At 40.2% G+C, this 17,131-nt stretch overlaps 1 protein-coding gene across 1 annotated transcript in view; it reads left to right on the top strand.

Moving 5' to 3' along the window:
* Positions 1 to 16,360, top strand: part of KCTD8 (potassium channel tetramerization domain containing 8) — a 42,816-nt gene extending 26,456 nt beyond the window's left edge. Inside the window, exon 2 of the mRNA XM_028744733.2 lies at positions 15,109 to 16,360. Coding sequence (XP_028600566.2) covers positions 15,109 to 15,569 — 461 coding nt within the window. The 3' untranslated portion in view covers positions 15,570 to 16,360. The remainder of the gene's footprint in view (positions 1 to 15,108) is intronic.
* The last annotated feature ends 771 nt before the right edge of the window (positions 16,361 to 17,131 follow it).

Genomic DNA, 17,131 nt, shown 5'->3' with positions numbered 1-17,131 from the left:
TCCATAAGAATGAATTTAATTTGCATATTCTGGTGTAAAGTTAGTTCTTTCCATAGACATATTTACTAGTTGCCTCAAAGCTGAAAAGTGAAAAAAAGATAAACTAGGCAAGATTAATATATAATTTCACATGAATTCACATTTCACGTGATAACTCTTATACTTTTTATGTGTATAACACATTATCCATAGATGCAATACAGAGTTAAACAAGTCTGGAGACAGTTATGCACATGCTTAATGTGCCTATTTCAATTAATGGAATTTAAAAGTGCCTAACTTTGTCTAAACATCTGCTTATTGCAGTAGACTTAAAGAAGACATGTATAACTGGGAGATTAGTCTCTTGAATTGGCACAGACTCCCAAGTCATAAAAAATTAGCCTTTAAAAAATGCATAGGAAATACTACTATTTCAAACTAAAAATATTAGGCATTAACAAAAACAAAAAAGAGTTCCTTGAAAGAATTGTCATGGTTAAAAGCAAAACCGAACTTGCAAGAAGTCCCCCCTCTCCAAGATGAAAGGAGGCAGGAGTGGGGGTGAGCTGGCACTGCTTGACTTCATGGAGGCTCATGTACACTATGCTAAACCATGGTTAAGCATTAGGTATGAACTGGGTCATTACTAGTTTGCACAGCACAGTAAATCAAACTGTGGCTTGCTCGGACTACAGAAATGTGTGGGCTCCTGGAGAGGAACTAACAACTTGCGTTGCTCCTTTCTGGTCCTTTTTACTGCCACACTGCATTGAGTAAAGGAAAGGTTTGGCTTAGCACGTTGTCTGAATTTTTGGTTAATTTCTCACCTCACTAACCCTGAGCCAACATCTGTTAACACCTACATATTGCAGCGCTTTCCAGATTGTGTGTTGCGACACGTTAGTGTGTCGGCTGCAGTGTGCAGGTGTGTTGCGCAAACTCTCCCTGCACTCCTCCCAGGGCTGGAAAGGAGTTAGTTTAATCTCTGGTTTGCTAGGAAAACAGAAGTACTGTGTCACAAAACAGTGCATATCTAAAAAGTGTCACCAACATGAAAAGTTTGGAAAGCTCTGCCATGTTGTTTCTCTTTCTCAAACTTGTTTCATTCATCTTTCTTTGTTTGTTTTGTATACTGCCCTTCATCTGTAGATCTTAGGGCGGTTCACATCACAACATCAAATACAATATAAAAATACATGATAAAAACAAGAACACAAACCAATAACCAATAACCTCCCTCCCTTCCACAAACAGGAATGCAGTGTAGACTGATTAAATTACTCTGTCAACTGTTTTTACCATTTTCATGTTCCTTCATTGTCCTTTCCTTCACAGCAAGCTAATAGTAGAAAATATCATATACTAGGCGTTCTTGAGTCATCATAAATTTGCTTTTGCCAGTTTTTATTTCTTAGTTTGCTCTGCTTAAACCCTGCTGTTCTTTATATCATGCATTGTTTTATGTCATACGTAATCTATTTAAAATTTTCGGGGTGGATTTCCTTCACTTTCCCCTATGAATTAATTTGTAATACTGTTTCAAAACTGCTGAGCATGGAGAAGCATAATGCAAATTGGTAAATGCAGCTCAGATCAGCTAGAACTCTTAACGCTGATGGGTTTCAAACCAAACTATCTGGATTATTCCCCTGAAAATAAGAATCTCACCACGTGAAGTCAAGTGAAGTGTAGAATCTGATGAAAATTTCATCTCCTGTTTAAGAAAGTAATTGGTGTCTGCTGTAAAACCATATTTTATAAAATTAGGAAAAAGTTAGATGATGTTAAGAATGCTTTCTTTCTTGCCCACCCCCCTCCAAGAATTATCTAAAATTGGGGGGGGGGGGCTGAACCAAGTAAAATTTTGTTTCCACCTTACACCACTCATTAATTTTACTTGGCATTCGTGCATTCTGTTTGTAGGTTATTGTTGTTGTTTTACTCACAGAACTGTTTCAAAACTTTTTGTTTCTTGTAAAAGTAACAGTTTTGTGGCATGTTAACCACTGACAACTTATTATGGCATAAGCTTTTGAGTTAATTGTTATTTCTTGTGGGTGGGTGGTATTATAAACAGTGAGGTCAGTTGGAAACAAAATGCAAAAATGTTTGGCATGTGATTAATCCCTCAGACCAAAATATTCAATGGCACAGACTTGCTGCTATCAATAAAGCCAGTTAACACATGCAGTGTGATAAAATCCATTGTGCCAATTCTACCTGTATTGAACCTCTTGATATATTCTAATTCAGTGGTTTCACAGTTCATGCTCCCTTTGAAGTTCCTTTGTTTAAGGACTTAAGCTTTAAGTTTTTGGAGGCTGAAACATTCATCTATGGCTTCTCTATGTTGCCAGACTTGTGACTGACCTGTTTGCCCTATGTAGAATGCAGAGGGCACTGATAGCAGATGGTGGCGTATGGTACCTTGAGAGATGTGTATTGTTGGTTGATGAAGGAAGTGAATGAACCCCTGATGCTTTGGGTGGCATTTTTAAGTCCTGTAATACTGCTGTCAGAGTAAATATGGGGACAGAGTTAGCATCTGGGTCTGCCCCAGGGTCTGTTGGGTTTGTGTGTGTGTGTGTGTGTGTGTGTGTGTGTGTCTGTAAGCAAGTGCAGGCCTGCCACCCAAGGCCTGTGTGAGAGAAGTGTCTTTGTCCAGGATGAACTGTAGATAATTGATGATATAGTTTTGTGTCATTTTCTTATCTAGTGCTGTCCTGTAGTACATTGTTATTGGCCTTTTGTTCTGGTTTTCTCCATTTTGTTGAGTAAGTATAATAATCTAAAGAATGCTTGATTTAACTTGTCTAAGTGTGAGTCTATGTCCGATGAATCTGAATGGAGGCAGTTGCTGGAAGCTATTCATAACTACATACTTCCAGCTTCCACCCAGAAACATCACAAATTCCACAAGCCCTGGCTATAACCACATAAGTGAAGAATTGAATCAAAGCCAGATTGGTAGGAAGTGGCTAGCAAACACTGCTGCCATGATAATTGAAAGTGGAACTGCAATTCCCCAGGGAGTGATGGGTCGCAATGATGTGATTACATGGGAAAGTTAATATAAACAAACCAGGATCAAAGTGTATTTTACGATCCTGGTTTGCTTAAACCAGGGTTTCCCAAACTTGGGTCTCCAGCTGTTGTTGGGCAACAACTCCCACCATCCTTAACTAGCAGGACCAGTGGTCAGGGATGATGGGAATTGTCCAAAAACAGCTGAAGATCCAAAGTCTGGAAAAAATTAGCTTAAACTAACTTTGGTTTGAATAAACCTAACTCTCTGAATTTTAAGTAGGGACGCGGGTGGCACTGTGGGTAAAAGCCTCAGCACCTAGGGCTTGCTGATCGAAAAGGTCGGCGTTTCGAATCCCCGCGGCGGGGTGCGCTCCCGTTGCTCGGTCCCAGCGCCTGCCAACCTAGCAGTTCGAAAGCATGTCAAAGTGCAAGTAGATAAATAGGGACCGCTTTCTAGCGGGAAGGTAAATGGCGTTTCCGTGTGCGGCTCTGGCTCACCAGAGCAGCGATGTCACACTGGCCACGTGACCCGGAAGTGTCTTCGGACAGCGCTGGCCCCCGGCCTCTTGAGTGAGATGGGCGCACAACCCCAGAGTCTGGCAAGACTGGCCCGTACGGGCAGGGGTACCTTTACCTTTTTAACTCTCTGAATTTGGTCATTTTAAGGAATTGTGCTTTCATTCTCACCTGTCCAAAAATAGATGGAATTTTAAAATCCAATCTAGACAAGAAATTATTACTTGGTGAAGACAGGGCTGGAAGAGTATGGTGGAAACAGAAGGACTGTTTCACAAAAAAATGGAAAGAATAGTCAATAACAGAATTACAGGAGCCATCAAAAATTGAAAGAAATATAAGCCTTTGAAGAATTAGTACAGTATAACAATAAATATAGATTAATACTTTCAGTACAATAATTCTCCAAATTTTAATTAATCTGGGGAGCATTGAAGGCTGTGATCAAAGAGGTATTAATACAAAAGACTTCTTTATTAAGGAAGAACAGAAAGAAAAAGGTGCAAGATATTACTTTGCAAATATGCCAGTTGGAGGAAGAACATAAAAGGATAAGCTGAAAGGCTGTATATAGAAAATTGGAAGCAGTGTGGAACCAATTAGATATATCTAAATTGCTTCCAGGTAAAAAACAACAACTCTTATGTTTTCTAAAACTGTGTTGTTGAAAAAGGCAACAAACTGGATAGACTATTAGCAGCATAATTAAGAAAGAAGCAACAGCAACATTTCGTGAGGTACGTAGATTATAGTTGTACACCCGAGAGATATAGTAAGTAAATTCAAAAAGATTTTCATTAAACTTTATTCATCTGAGAACGCTTGTGAGGAAAGTATTAAATCTTTTATGCGGAAGGTATATTTACCTCATTTATTGAAGGACAAAGCTGAGAGTCTTGAAGCTCTGATGGCAATGGAACAAACGCTGAATGAGCTTTTTTTAAAAAAGGGACAATAAAACTCCAGGACTTGAAAGTATTTACGGATTAAAATTATAAAATCATATTTTACTCTGTCGCTTCCCCACTATTAAAAAAAAAGACATTTATCAAAACGTGTTCAGTTGACCCCAAACAGGGCAAAGATTTTTCTAAACTTGAGTCTTGCAAGCTTGTAGCATAGCAGTAAGGAACCGCCAACCCATAGGCTTCAATTTGGCCTGCAGCGCTATACAGTGGTACCTCTGGTTAAGAACTTAATTCATTCCAGCGGTCCGTTCTTAACCTGAAACCGTTCTTAATCTGAGGTATCACTTTAGTTAATGGGGCCTCCCACTGCCGCCACCGTGCAATTTCTGTTCTCATCCTGAGGTACAGTTCTTAACCCCAGGTACTACTTCCGGGTTAGCGGAGTCTGTAGCCCAAAGTGTTTGTAACCCAAGGTACCACTGTAACTCAAAATCCACACCTACATGCCCCCTGCACTTGTGGGGTAGGTATGCAACACTGGAAACTGCCCAGTGCAGCCAAGGGAGAACTTTCACCGGGAACTGCCTATTGCAGAGCAATCCATACCCCAGTCTGCCATGATTGTCTCTGTGTGGCAGAGATCCCCTTCCATTTGGCTCTGCAGCAGAGGTGGAGCTGGCCAGCCAAGGATCCATGGGATCCAGCTACTGACAGTGTGACTGACCCACAAGGGAGAATAACCACTTCCCACCCTGGTCAGCATAAGGAGGAGAACTTTGGATGTGGAGGTGGCTCCCCACTGGATGGAGATTCAGCCCCACTATTGCCAGATGGGAATTAAGACTAGAGGTGCAATCCTATCACCTCCTACAGCTAAGCCCATTAATTTCAGTGGGTCTGCCCTGAGTGTGATGCAATGGAGTATCAACCTTTATAATTATTATGTGAAACTATGGGTGAGATTCAACTAAGATTCATGTGTGGCAGAGATCTCCTTCCATTTGAATGAGGGTCACTTGCTCAATGGGACCTTCCCCCCACTCTCTTCCACCTGCACCCACTAAATCTATTCTGAAGAGTTGGGGGGAAATGCAGAACAGGTTTAGAGGGCATGTGGGGTGAGGAAAATCTCATTGTGCTAGCAGACCTCGTTCCCCATATGAATATGCCACTTAGCACTACATTGAATTCTACTTTCTGTTTTTGTCATACATACATACATACATACAACATACATACATACATACATACATGAGTGTGTGTGTGTGTATCTCTTCCTTGAAAAAATATGAATCATTCATTAGTACTTACCACATTTAAAGAACATCAACACCAAGGCAGAATCCGTTTAGAGGCTACATTTTCATTTCATTTTAAGGATTAAGAGATTCCATTTCAGGCCATCTGCTTCTTGTCTCCCTGATTTTCATTGTACATATCAAGACTTGTCCCTCCCTTGTAATTAGGCTTCTATAACCAATTTTGTTTTCCGTAGATAGAGACATAGGCTGGCTCAAAATAATTCTGATTTTTCAAGGGCAATTCATACATTTTCCTTTGTAAAATGCAAAGGAACTCTATTAATATAAACCTTTATATGTCAGCTGTTTCTACAATCAAGACGCCTTTTTCTCTTGTTCTGCTCTGCTGAAAATGCTCTTCCGACATTCTAGCACAAGCAATACATTCTTTTACATTCGGGAAATGTTCATGGTTCAGCTTACTGATTTAATGGGGAATTTGTTCTAGACTGGTGAAAAGGTTCCTTAGCCTCTGAGACTTTTGTACATAGGTGAGCATTTGAAATTGAAATATTTAATTTCATTTTCAAGTCCAGAAATTTCACTTGCATGCTTGGACCAAAGCTCAGTGTAATATATTTGCAGTATTTGTAAATTTAAAAAGTATTAGGTTCTCCAGTCTCCTACGAGGGGGTGTAAAAGGGTAGTGTAATTCATAGTATTAGTGAGAAATATTCTTCAGAAATACAGGTGTTTTAAAGCAAGAAGTGGTATTTGGGGGGAGTTTTATATTGTAATTTTATTTCCCCCCCCCATTGTTTTCTGTGCATATGGCTACGGGTCTATTTCTATGTTATATTCATTCTTAAGCTTGAAAAATATATATTATTCATTTAGAGCAGCCATTTCATTAGAAGGTTTTTATGTTTGGAGGAAGGCTTGCCTCTCCCCAGTAGTATCATCAGATAAAACATTATTCATATTCAATGTGCAATCATACACATATTTACCTGGAAGTAAGCCCCACTGAACGTAGTGGGACTCACTTCTGAAAAGACATGTATAGAACTGCAACCACACAGAGCTCCCATGCCTGTGGAATAAAGAAGAAATGGTTCTCTATCAGAAGGAACATCTATATAAATATCTGCTTGCGGTAGCCTAGTTCTTAGTACAGTGCAGCAGATGAATCCAATGGGTACCTTGTACTTTCAAAAGCTGTTGTTGTTGTTGTTGTTCTCCATGGCATTGGTACACAAATTAATCAACAGCAACTCCCAGATTTCTTTCACTAAAATTACATATGCTGCTTGGAAATATTTTGCTTGGAAGCTCTATTGCATTCAAATGGTATCTACATTTTGTGAAATAAATAAAAAATAAAATTCGAATCAAAGTTGCCAACTTTTTTTCTGATAAGGCTTATGTACCTTCAACAACAGCATGCCCGAAAGACATTTAGAACTGGGATACTTTTAGAAAGAAATTTTGAACTGGGAGAAACTGTTTCACACAGCTGTTAAAAGCTTTGGAATCATGCCAGGAAAAGAGGATCTTCATATATGCTTAATATGTTAATTTTAATACATTAAATGGGTTGGAGCAGCAGAACAGCACAGTGGGCAGGGAGGGGAGATCATTCCATTGGGCAAGCCAAAATGCTGGTGCATAAGGAGAACTATCTTCTTAGCTCTAGGCTGAATTCCATCCCATCTGTTTAAAAGGTAGATTTACTTTCATATGCCCTTTTAAGCACCTTCCTTTTTTTCAAAGGCCGTAAGATGCAAGATGTAAAGCTCTAATAGACATTTCCTTGTCTTAATATGAAGTTGGTTTGGACTGGCTTTATACAATTTGCCTGTACTCATAGTGGGGTCTATCATAAATAAAAATCCTCTGATGACTCTTAAGGCTGGCATTTTTCCCCAGGCTCTCAGCAGTCCGAAATGAAGATAAGTGTAAAGCTCCATTTTGCTTCTCCTGCTGGTTTTTGCACAGCGCTGCTTCCTGTCGTTAGTCTTGAGACAGTCTACCATCTCCTGAATTCTGCACTGCCTCTTTAAAATGCTTTTAACACCTCTTCTAGAGAGTAAGAGTGGTTTGAATCACTTCTGACTTCTACCGTAAAGTGCAATTTGTTCTCAGTGATATTGTGGACTCATGAGAGTTTAGCAAAGGAATATGATACACTACTTGTCCCTGTTTCTACTTACTGTTGAGTGTGGGGGAAGTGGTACCAAAGAGGTTTAAGTGAATGGGTGAACATCATTGTGTGTGCTGTTCAGCTTTTACAGTAGCTAAAGGCCTTTAACACACTTTGCTGTACCAATAATCAAGGCCATATCATATAAGCTTTAAAATATAACAATTTGATTCCCTGTCAACTGCATAAATGAAATAGAATATGAGTGCTGCAAGCTTTAATCAATAGATGGACCTAAGTAGGAGTGGAGAACCTCTGGCTCATGAGTCTAATAAGGTCTGCCAGGTCTTCGAGATTGATCCACCCATTTTGGACTAACCTTTCCCTGGCCTGGTATCAGGCGCAGGATAGTTCAAGATGTGGCTTGAAGCTTGCAACTAAACGAAAAAGATTTCAGAGTGTATTCCTAAATGTGCTGCTTATTGGATGACTAGTATTGGGGGCTCTTGGAGCCAAGCCTGGGCAGACCCTCCAAAGTCTCTTTGGTACTTAACCAGGTACTTTTCAGGTAGCAGCTTCTCTTTAGCAGCCCACATGTTTTTGTGTTCTCGCTAAGCCATAGTTTGGCTTACTGTATCATGAAAAACAGCTCACATTGGGACATTACCAATCTAAGTTCATTTTCCACTTTTGAGTTCAGTTTCTCTTCAACAGCAATTTAACATTGTTTTCCAAAAGCCTTACTATGAAATCATATCTAATAGTTCAATTCACATTATCATTGAACTAAGAAGAATTGGACAGTTTAAATAAATAATCACACGTAGTATTAAATATAACTATGCCATCAAATGAAGATGCTTAGCATGTTTCCCATATATCTTCTGAATGTGTTATTCACTGATTAATTGGGAATCATGCTGACTGGTGCTGATGAGACTTGGGGTCTAACACCTTCTGGAGATAGAACCTCACCCTGCCTCCAGCAATATATGGTTGTTTCACATCAGACAGATGATTTCCATTGCAATTTGTCTCTTTCCTGATTTATGGCTGGGAGAGAGGGAGGGAGCCTATTAAATCAAATGGACTTCTGGTACACGTTTATTGGGATATTGATGTTTTATCACCAATTAGACTGTGTTCCTCATCTCATTATCATGTTAGCTTCGCTTTTTTAATCACTTTACCGTATTGGACGGAGAAAGCTTTCTCTGGCATTTTAATTTTTGTGTGTGTGGTTTGGAGAGAGAGGGGAGCAAGGGGGCAGGGAAAGCATGCATAAAAGAAGTAATAATTAACCTTAGAACGAGATGTTGGACATGTGAACCATTCAAAGGCAGAGTTTGCCAATGTGGTTCCCTCCAGATGTTGTTGGACTACAACTCCCATCATCCTTATCCACTAGACATGCACGGAGGTGTTGACAGGAATAGGCATCTGAAAGATGCCACTCTGGATATCCCAGATTTAAAATATAGGTCTAGTAAATGCTAAGCGGTCTAGCGGTCTATATTTTACCTGTGTTGTGTGGTAAAAGAATGTCTTGTGGCATAAGAGAAGTTTTGTTTGCATTATGTGAGCATCACACTTTGCTTAATTTGAGTACATGATAATTTAGGCCCAGACTGCACAAATGGCTGACTACATTGCACCTGGTCTGCACCACTTTAGATTACAAGTGAAGGGTTAAATTATACAGCGCTCCACTATTTAGAAAACAAGATATCAATGAGGATAGTTTGAACATATCCTTCTTCCTGATTGTGCTGTATTTCAGTATTTCTGTGCCCCTTTGTTTCAATGGAGAATCACTCAAGCATACAGCACTAATTGTTGTCTCCAGTCATGCTGTCCCAAAATAATTTGACTATGTGATCACCCGTGTGGCTAGATCAGGCTAAAGACAAGAATTGGAACTTGAAACAGCTTTAAATGCCTACTCCATCTTTGTTTATATGAGTACAGATGGCAATATTAAGATCATTTGACTTTTGCTATAGCTGGCACAACATATCTGAAACTGTGAAGAACTTCTATGAATCCAGTGTGAGTGGCCATTAGGTGATTTAAAAACCCAGTGTTATTAGTATGCTGATGATGATACCCACTTTGTTTCTCTATAATACATCAAAATTAAGGGTGAACAGATTATTCTGGAAGTAGAAAGCAGGCAAACTTCCTTCTTTCAATCAGATCACAAGAAAAGCACAAGAGACCTCACAATGGCATGGTCCTTGGTTTACCAACAAGAGTAGACTTGAGACTGAGTATGGAGAACATGTCAGTAAAGGTAAAGGTAAAGGGACCCCTGACCATTAGGTCCAGTCGTCACTGACTCTGGGGTCGCGGCGCTCATCTTGCTTTATTGGCTGAGGGAGCCGGCATACAGCTTCCAGGTCATGTGGCCAGCATGACTAAGCCACTTCTGGTGAACCAGAGCAGCACATGGAAACGCTGTTTACCTTCCTGCCGGAACGGTACCTATTTATCTACTTGGACTTTGACGTGCTTTCAAACTGCTAGGTTGGCAGGAGCAGAGACTGAGCAACCCCGTCGCAGGGATTCGAACCACCGACCTTCTGATCGGCAAGTCCTAGGCTCTGTGGTTTAACCCACAGCGCCACCCGCGTCCCAACATGTTGGTAGCAGCAACATAATGTACTCACGGAGTGAGCCATTCACCTGTCCTTTGCTGAATCAGGGTGGTTGTCTTTATAGTCAGCTTTTCTCCATAAGTGGTTAAAAATACATATATTCTTGGTATCTCTGTACCTTATGGCAACACCAGTATTCTTCATTATTTTAAAATCAAGATAAGATTACTTTTTCTCAATGACAATTGTTTACATCTTCAGGCTGTTTTAGGATTTTCGGCTTATCATAGAGCTAAAACTTAAAAAGTAAGAAAGAAAAAATACCCACGTGGTATGGAATGAAGATCCTTTCGAGAAGAAGGAATATTTTCCTGAATGAGTTTCCATTAATTCTAAATGGCTGCTTAGAAGTACTCAGCTGGGGAGTGCTGCTTTACTGCCCTGGCAATATATCTGTGGCAATATTCCCAGGCAATTATAACTTTCCACTGGCCTGACCTCCAATGTGACTGTCCAAGCTGTGAGAGGAAAATAAGGCCAAGTAAATGGAATCGGACTTAACAAAACTAGAGTGAAGTCAGTTTTTGCCTGTTTCTTTTAGTCCAATTTGCTTGGGATAATTAAAGTAGTAGCAATAACCATTCAATCTGTTTTCATTAGTAGAAGGATTAAATGTGGTCGTTGGAGGGAGGGGGAAGCTGGTTCTCTTTGTGTATGAAGATCTGAGATACTCATATACAAGTTCTATTGGAATGTGCTGTGTTCTTTAAGGATTGGATTTCTGCTGCTTCCCCTGTTTTTGCATGTTATTTTCATCCAATGCCCATGGAATCTCCTACTATAAATAATGCTATATCTGTGCCTTCTCATGCACAATTATACATCTGATTTTTTTTCAGCTCATGGGAAAACAAACATTCACAAACTCTTTTTTATAAAAAACAGAAAATTCATTATTTTGACACAAATGTGTTTTCAGGTGCTGAGTGACTGCACCTCAGGCCGAACTAGTTCCTACCCCACCCCATCCTTATTTATATCTGATTATGTGTTCAGTGCTCATGTTCAATATGAAATGTGCCCCATATTGAGCTTAATGTGGTTCACTTGAGCATGCTGCTGTTAAATCACCTAGAATGTGTCTCTAAGGGTGTGTTTTCTAGGCTACATCTTGAGTGGGGCAGGGGGAGGGGAGCTAACGCTGTCAGGATCACATCCCTGATTAGTGCTCCACTTAATAGTTTTGTTCTGGGACAGCCAAAGGGTATTTGCTTTCTCCCTGTGATGTTGGAAGAGACATCACACAACGGATATTGCCCCGTTCCCTCTGGAGCTAGTCCATTGGCTGAAAAGAGCTTTATTCCGCCATTTAAGTTGCAAGTCCAAGCCCTCTTCCACCCCCACCTCCCCTCAAGGCAGTGGATCTGCTTTTGAGTTTGCCATGAGTGAGCAGCTGCAAGGAATGTGGAATGAGAGTTTGGAGACACATGAAATGATGGTTGGCTGCCATGCAGTAAATGCTTCTGAACACGATGGCCTGGGTGGTGATCAGTCACCACAGAGAGATAGTTTCCAGTGGCAATGTCTCTACAGGGGCTCTAATGTGTGCTCCAATCCTTGGACCGGGCTCCTATCTGGAAAACTGATAAATAGGAAGTAAAGAGAAGCTAGGGATTTTTCTCCATAGTAAGAGTTTCTATTGAATTCTTATGGTGTTAAGTTGTGTCAATAGGTGGGTGCTGTTGTGTAGATAGGGAGAGGAGAAATTCAGGAAACTGTAATCACTGCACCGCAACTGGGAAATCCCTCTCACTTATCATAAAAGTTGTGTGGGTCAGTCTAGCTCAGGTCCCTTGTTAAATCAGGAAGAATCCACGATTCCCAGAAGTTTGGAAGCATTGTTTTAGATGAATGGCTTATCACTTAGAGACATGGAGTCCTGTTCTGAATGATAAATTGCTTCATTCATTTCAAGTCACTACATAACCAGTCACACACCATTGAGCTCAATGCTATTAAAGGGTAATTTCCCTTATGGGAATTGCACTCACCACAACATAATTCTACACAGCAAAATCCTTTTATCCCCAAGTAGATAAAGGAATTTAAAATCAAAGGCATCTTCCAGTTTCAACTACAATCACACAGCTGGCCCTCATTTTAAAATGCCCACAGTCCCAAGAACATAATCATATGCCTGAAAAACTTTAGCATTTACACAAAACTGCCAAATCTAATTATGAAAGTCATCTGTTTTCCACTCAAGGAAGTGAGATGGCACCACCACCAATGCTAATACCACCAGAGAACTGTAATTATTCTGAGAAACAGCTTTTTTTGTTGTTGTTGCCCACTTAACATTATTTGTAGTCAAACCTAATGAAATAAATCAAGACAGTATTTTGCCTTCGTTAGCCCTGGACAGACTCGTCACTATGTCTGATTTTCTCAGTTTCCCTTTGTTTTTGTTCTCAAACCTATTAAACAGCTAATTATCACTACAGCAACATTTGTCTTGTAACCTACATTATAGAAAGGGTTACTTTGAGGTTTCTCTTACAACTCCCAATTATTCTGTGCAGTCCTCCTTCAGTCATATGCCTTCCGAGTGGAAACCCCTGCATGTTCATCCAGAGTTGAACATGTTTCAAAAGATGTAGCAAGCTCCAGGTATTTAGGACACCCTCGTTCCCTGTAGAAGAATGTATGGAGGGATCCCCATAGGGCTCCGTGGACTGACACTTCTTCAGTCGTATCACCTGGCAGGTAACAGGAGGTCTGTACTGGCCTCCCATGTCCCCATCCAGTTCTCCCCCTCTGTGTTGCTCAAGTTGCTCAAGATCTAGATCGTAGCAGCTCTGCACTTCTCCTACAGAGAAGGCAGACTGGGTGGGAATACAGAAAGCATGCGTAGACCTCCCAGTTCCTGGAATGTTCTTCCTTATGATGCTTCTGCACAGGCTGAGGCAGGGAGAAGGAAGAAACTTTTGAGCCTCACTGAATTTAGTAGGGCTTTCTTGTGAGTATACAGCATTTTATTGTTGTTAGCTGCCCTGAGCCCGGCTTCAGCTGGGGAGGGCGGGATATAAATAAAAAAATATTATTATTATTATTATTTGCTTGCACTGCTTACTGAAAAACACCCTCCCCATCATTCTCACTTGGTACCCAACCTCCCATTTCAGCATAAGGTAGCCAGCAAGTCTTCTCACCTCCATTCCCACCCCTCCTCAGCAAAGCTCTCTCTCCCTTTCTATCAAAGGGAGGGAGCAAGGGCAAGCAAGCAAAAAGATAGCCCAGGCATCCCCAGACTCAGCCCTCCAGATGTTTTGGGACTACAATTCCCATCATCCCTGACCACTGGTCCTGTTAGGGATGATGGGCGTTGTAGTCCCAAAACATCTGGAGGGCCGAGTTTGGGGGTGCCTGAGATAGTCTCAAATAAATCAACCAACCAACCTACCAACCCTTCCTTTTTGATATGGAGGAAAGCTCTTTAGGGGGAACCAACAACATAAACACCACCAGAAAATAAAAACAAAACCTCTTCCCCCTCTTTTTTCACTGGTGGGGGAGTGTGTGAGGAAAGAAAGAAGTGCTATCCAGTTCTTTGTTTACACTCTTTGTTTAATTTACTTTCTTTGTCTATCTTCCTGGATTGTTAGCAGGCTCTAAGTGGAAAGATACTGGTGAAACTGAAAGAGTTTGCTGGTTTGTGTGAGGGCTTATCATCATTTCTTATTGGTTAGGAGGGAGGAGGGAGAGAGCAAACAAAGCTGGCGATACAGTGCCTGCAAATTATCTGCAAATTATCTGTGAAGTATCAGTTCAGCTGAGCTACCCCCCCCCCCCCCGGGAAGCTGTCAAAGTCTTCACCTTTTGTTCATGGTATATAAGGATGCTATTTCAATAGCGGTATTCAACAATATGGTGATTTATCGCACAACCCTAGTAGCTAGTGGTCAGCTTCAGATATTGTTGGAGGAAAGGGGTTATCTGAACCCATTTTAGTCTGACTTCAGGCCTAAATTCAGAGCCAAAGGGGCCTTGGTGCACTGAGTGCTGACCTGTAGGACTGTTACCAGAGAAAGGCATTAGTTCAAGGAAGGATCAGAGAGATGAGTATTCAAAGTCTCACAGTCACAGTGCTCACTGGGTGACTAACCACTTTGAGAGTTGCTATAAAAATAACATTGGGAGCAGTGCTATTTTTCTAGAAAAAGAGGTGTATGAACTCACCATGAACACCTCCCTTGTTCTCTTATAATGGCAATGGCGCCCACCTGAAAGGTGCCAGAACTCTCTTCCGGTGATTTCCGGATGGGAAAAAAGCCCTGATTGGAAGGAGAACTGTGTTCACTCTGAACTCTTTGGCTAAAGGCAGGAAATTTTTAAAATATATAATGGGTAGTCAACGTTAAATTTTACCCAGAGTAGACAAATCGAAATTAATCAACAGGCTGAGTTAGGCCCATTAATTTCAGTGGGTATACTGTGAATACCGCTCAATGTAATATTAAGGAGTATGGTTTCCTCCCTAAATCTTCACCCTTCTTTTTGGCCCAACAAGCCTACAAGTTAGCTCACAGTAAGAAAACACAAGTCAGTCTGTAAACAGTCCTATTGTTTATGGATTAATTATTTAGTTAATTCATTGCCTACTCATACTTTCTCTCCCCCTCTCCTTTTATTAGGACCACCACAGAGGACAGTGTCTCCCAAACAAGACCACGAAGATAAGAAACATGAAAAAGTTGCAGACAAAGGAAGTGAGAGTGGGACGTCCTGCAATGAGTTGTCCACCTCTAGTTGCGACAGCCACTCTGAGGCCAGCACTCCCCAAGAAAACGCTGCCAGCACTCAGCAGTCTACAGGGCACCAACCAAATACTCTAACGTTGGATCGGCCCTCTAAGAAAGGCGGGGCACAGTGGATGCCTCCACCAGACAAACGCAGGAACAGCGAACTTTTTCAGACACTCATTAGCAAGTCCAGAGAAACAAACCTGTCCAAAAGGAAGGTATGTGAGAAGCTAAGTGTTGAAGAAGAGATGAAAAAGTGTATTCAGGATTTTAAACAAATCCATATTCCGGATTATTTTCCTGAACGGAAACGCCCATGGCAATCTGAACTGTTACAAAAATATGGGCTATAGTTTTTTCAGTATTTTATGACTTGTCGGTGGTGCATTTGATGTATATTAAGTTGCCAGTTTCTACTGATGTAGTTCTTTTTGATCTACTCATTGGAGTGATTCCTGCTGCTTATTTCTTTCTGTGAACTGGATGTTGGGTAGGATGGTAGGACATGGGTTGACCTTTTTTTTTCCCCCTTTTTCAAAAAGGAAGTAATAAAACGAAACTAAAGCATTATGGATTCTTTTATAATAGTTTAAAATGTGCATGATCAGGAGATTTTGGTTTTCAAACTTCTCATTTGTGAAAGAACTATATCATGAGAGCATTCATCATCCACAATAGCAGTGATACAAAATTCCACTGGATGAAGAAGAATGGGGCTTATGATAACAGAATTAAACATGAACACTATTTAAAATGTTAATGCAATAAAGCAAATGTCTATTTTGCATGAGCACAATAGTTGACAAGTAGATCACAAAAGAGCAAGAGGTTTGTCTGCTTGGATAAATATTTTGTTCAATGCCAAGACGATCAATGTAAAATGTCTTTGGAATTGAACTTTGTGAGGATTTGTGTGTGGCTGTGTGTTCGTTTTGTAAGGATGGTGTAAATATGCCTTATACTGTTCTATGATTGCACCAACACTCATCTATTAATGTTTGTCAGGACTATTTCTGTGAAATGCAAAACCAGATTGTGAAAACTGGTTTCATGGTCTGAAAAGTTTCTGTTTTCATGTTAGCCAACAAAGCTGGAAAAATAAAAAAAAAACTAAACATATTTATTAAAAGGGGCCTACTGTTAAGATTTTTTTTATTTATTACTCTTATGTTATTATTAGTCTTTTCTCTGCATCTTCAAGTAATTTTAAGGAGAGTTTCTGCCCTGTTCTCATTATGCTCCTACTCTGCTTCCAAATTGCAAGCAACACATTTCAGCCGAAAATGAATAATGCTTGGGGTATGTGAGTTTTAATTAAAATGTTCAATAGAGATTCAACGTGATGGGGGAAAAACAATATTATTGATTACTGCTCAGTACAGTAGTGATAAAATCTCAACCAAGAGCACACAATGAGAATTTGAGTTGACAAGGAAAATAATACTTCTGACAACTGTTGTGAAATTACTGTTAAAATACTAAATTTAAGATGTCGTTAACAAGGTACACCAGACCAAAGGAACTATTTTCCCAGTACACAAAAGCTAATATTCATCCATAATGACACAAAAATAATCTGATCAAAAGCAGACGTGCTTGGGATGAATGAAGAATTTGCAGAGACTTATGAAATATTGTTGAGTATTAGATTTTTATATATACCAGCAATTTGTCTTCTTTTGTCTGATGCTTTTCTTTACAGTAGTAACAGCATCTCGGCTAATTTGACAAAGTGGATCACATCTGTAAGGGTTGCTTGGTGCCCCAGGTCTATACTGAATAATCTTCAGGCATTCAAATCTTGTAACTCAATTCATTCGCTGAATAAATTTGTTTCAAAGCGTGTTGTTTCTATTTGGGTCAGTTCACACATCACAGTGACTCCCATGTGCTTATTTCAGGAACATGTTTGTTG

This window comes from Podarcis muralis, chromosome 9, assembly GCF_964188315.1.
Source record: "Podarcis muralis chromosome 9, rPodMur119.hap1.1, whole genome shotgun sequence".
Lineage (NCBI taxonomy): Eukaryota > Metazoa > Chordata > Lepidosauria > Squamata > Lacertidae > Podarcis > Podarcis muralis.
Note: the sequence above shows the minus strand (reverse complement) of the source record. Positions and strands in the feature narration are given on the sequence as shown.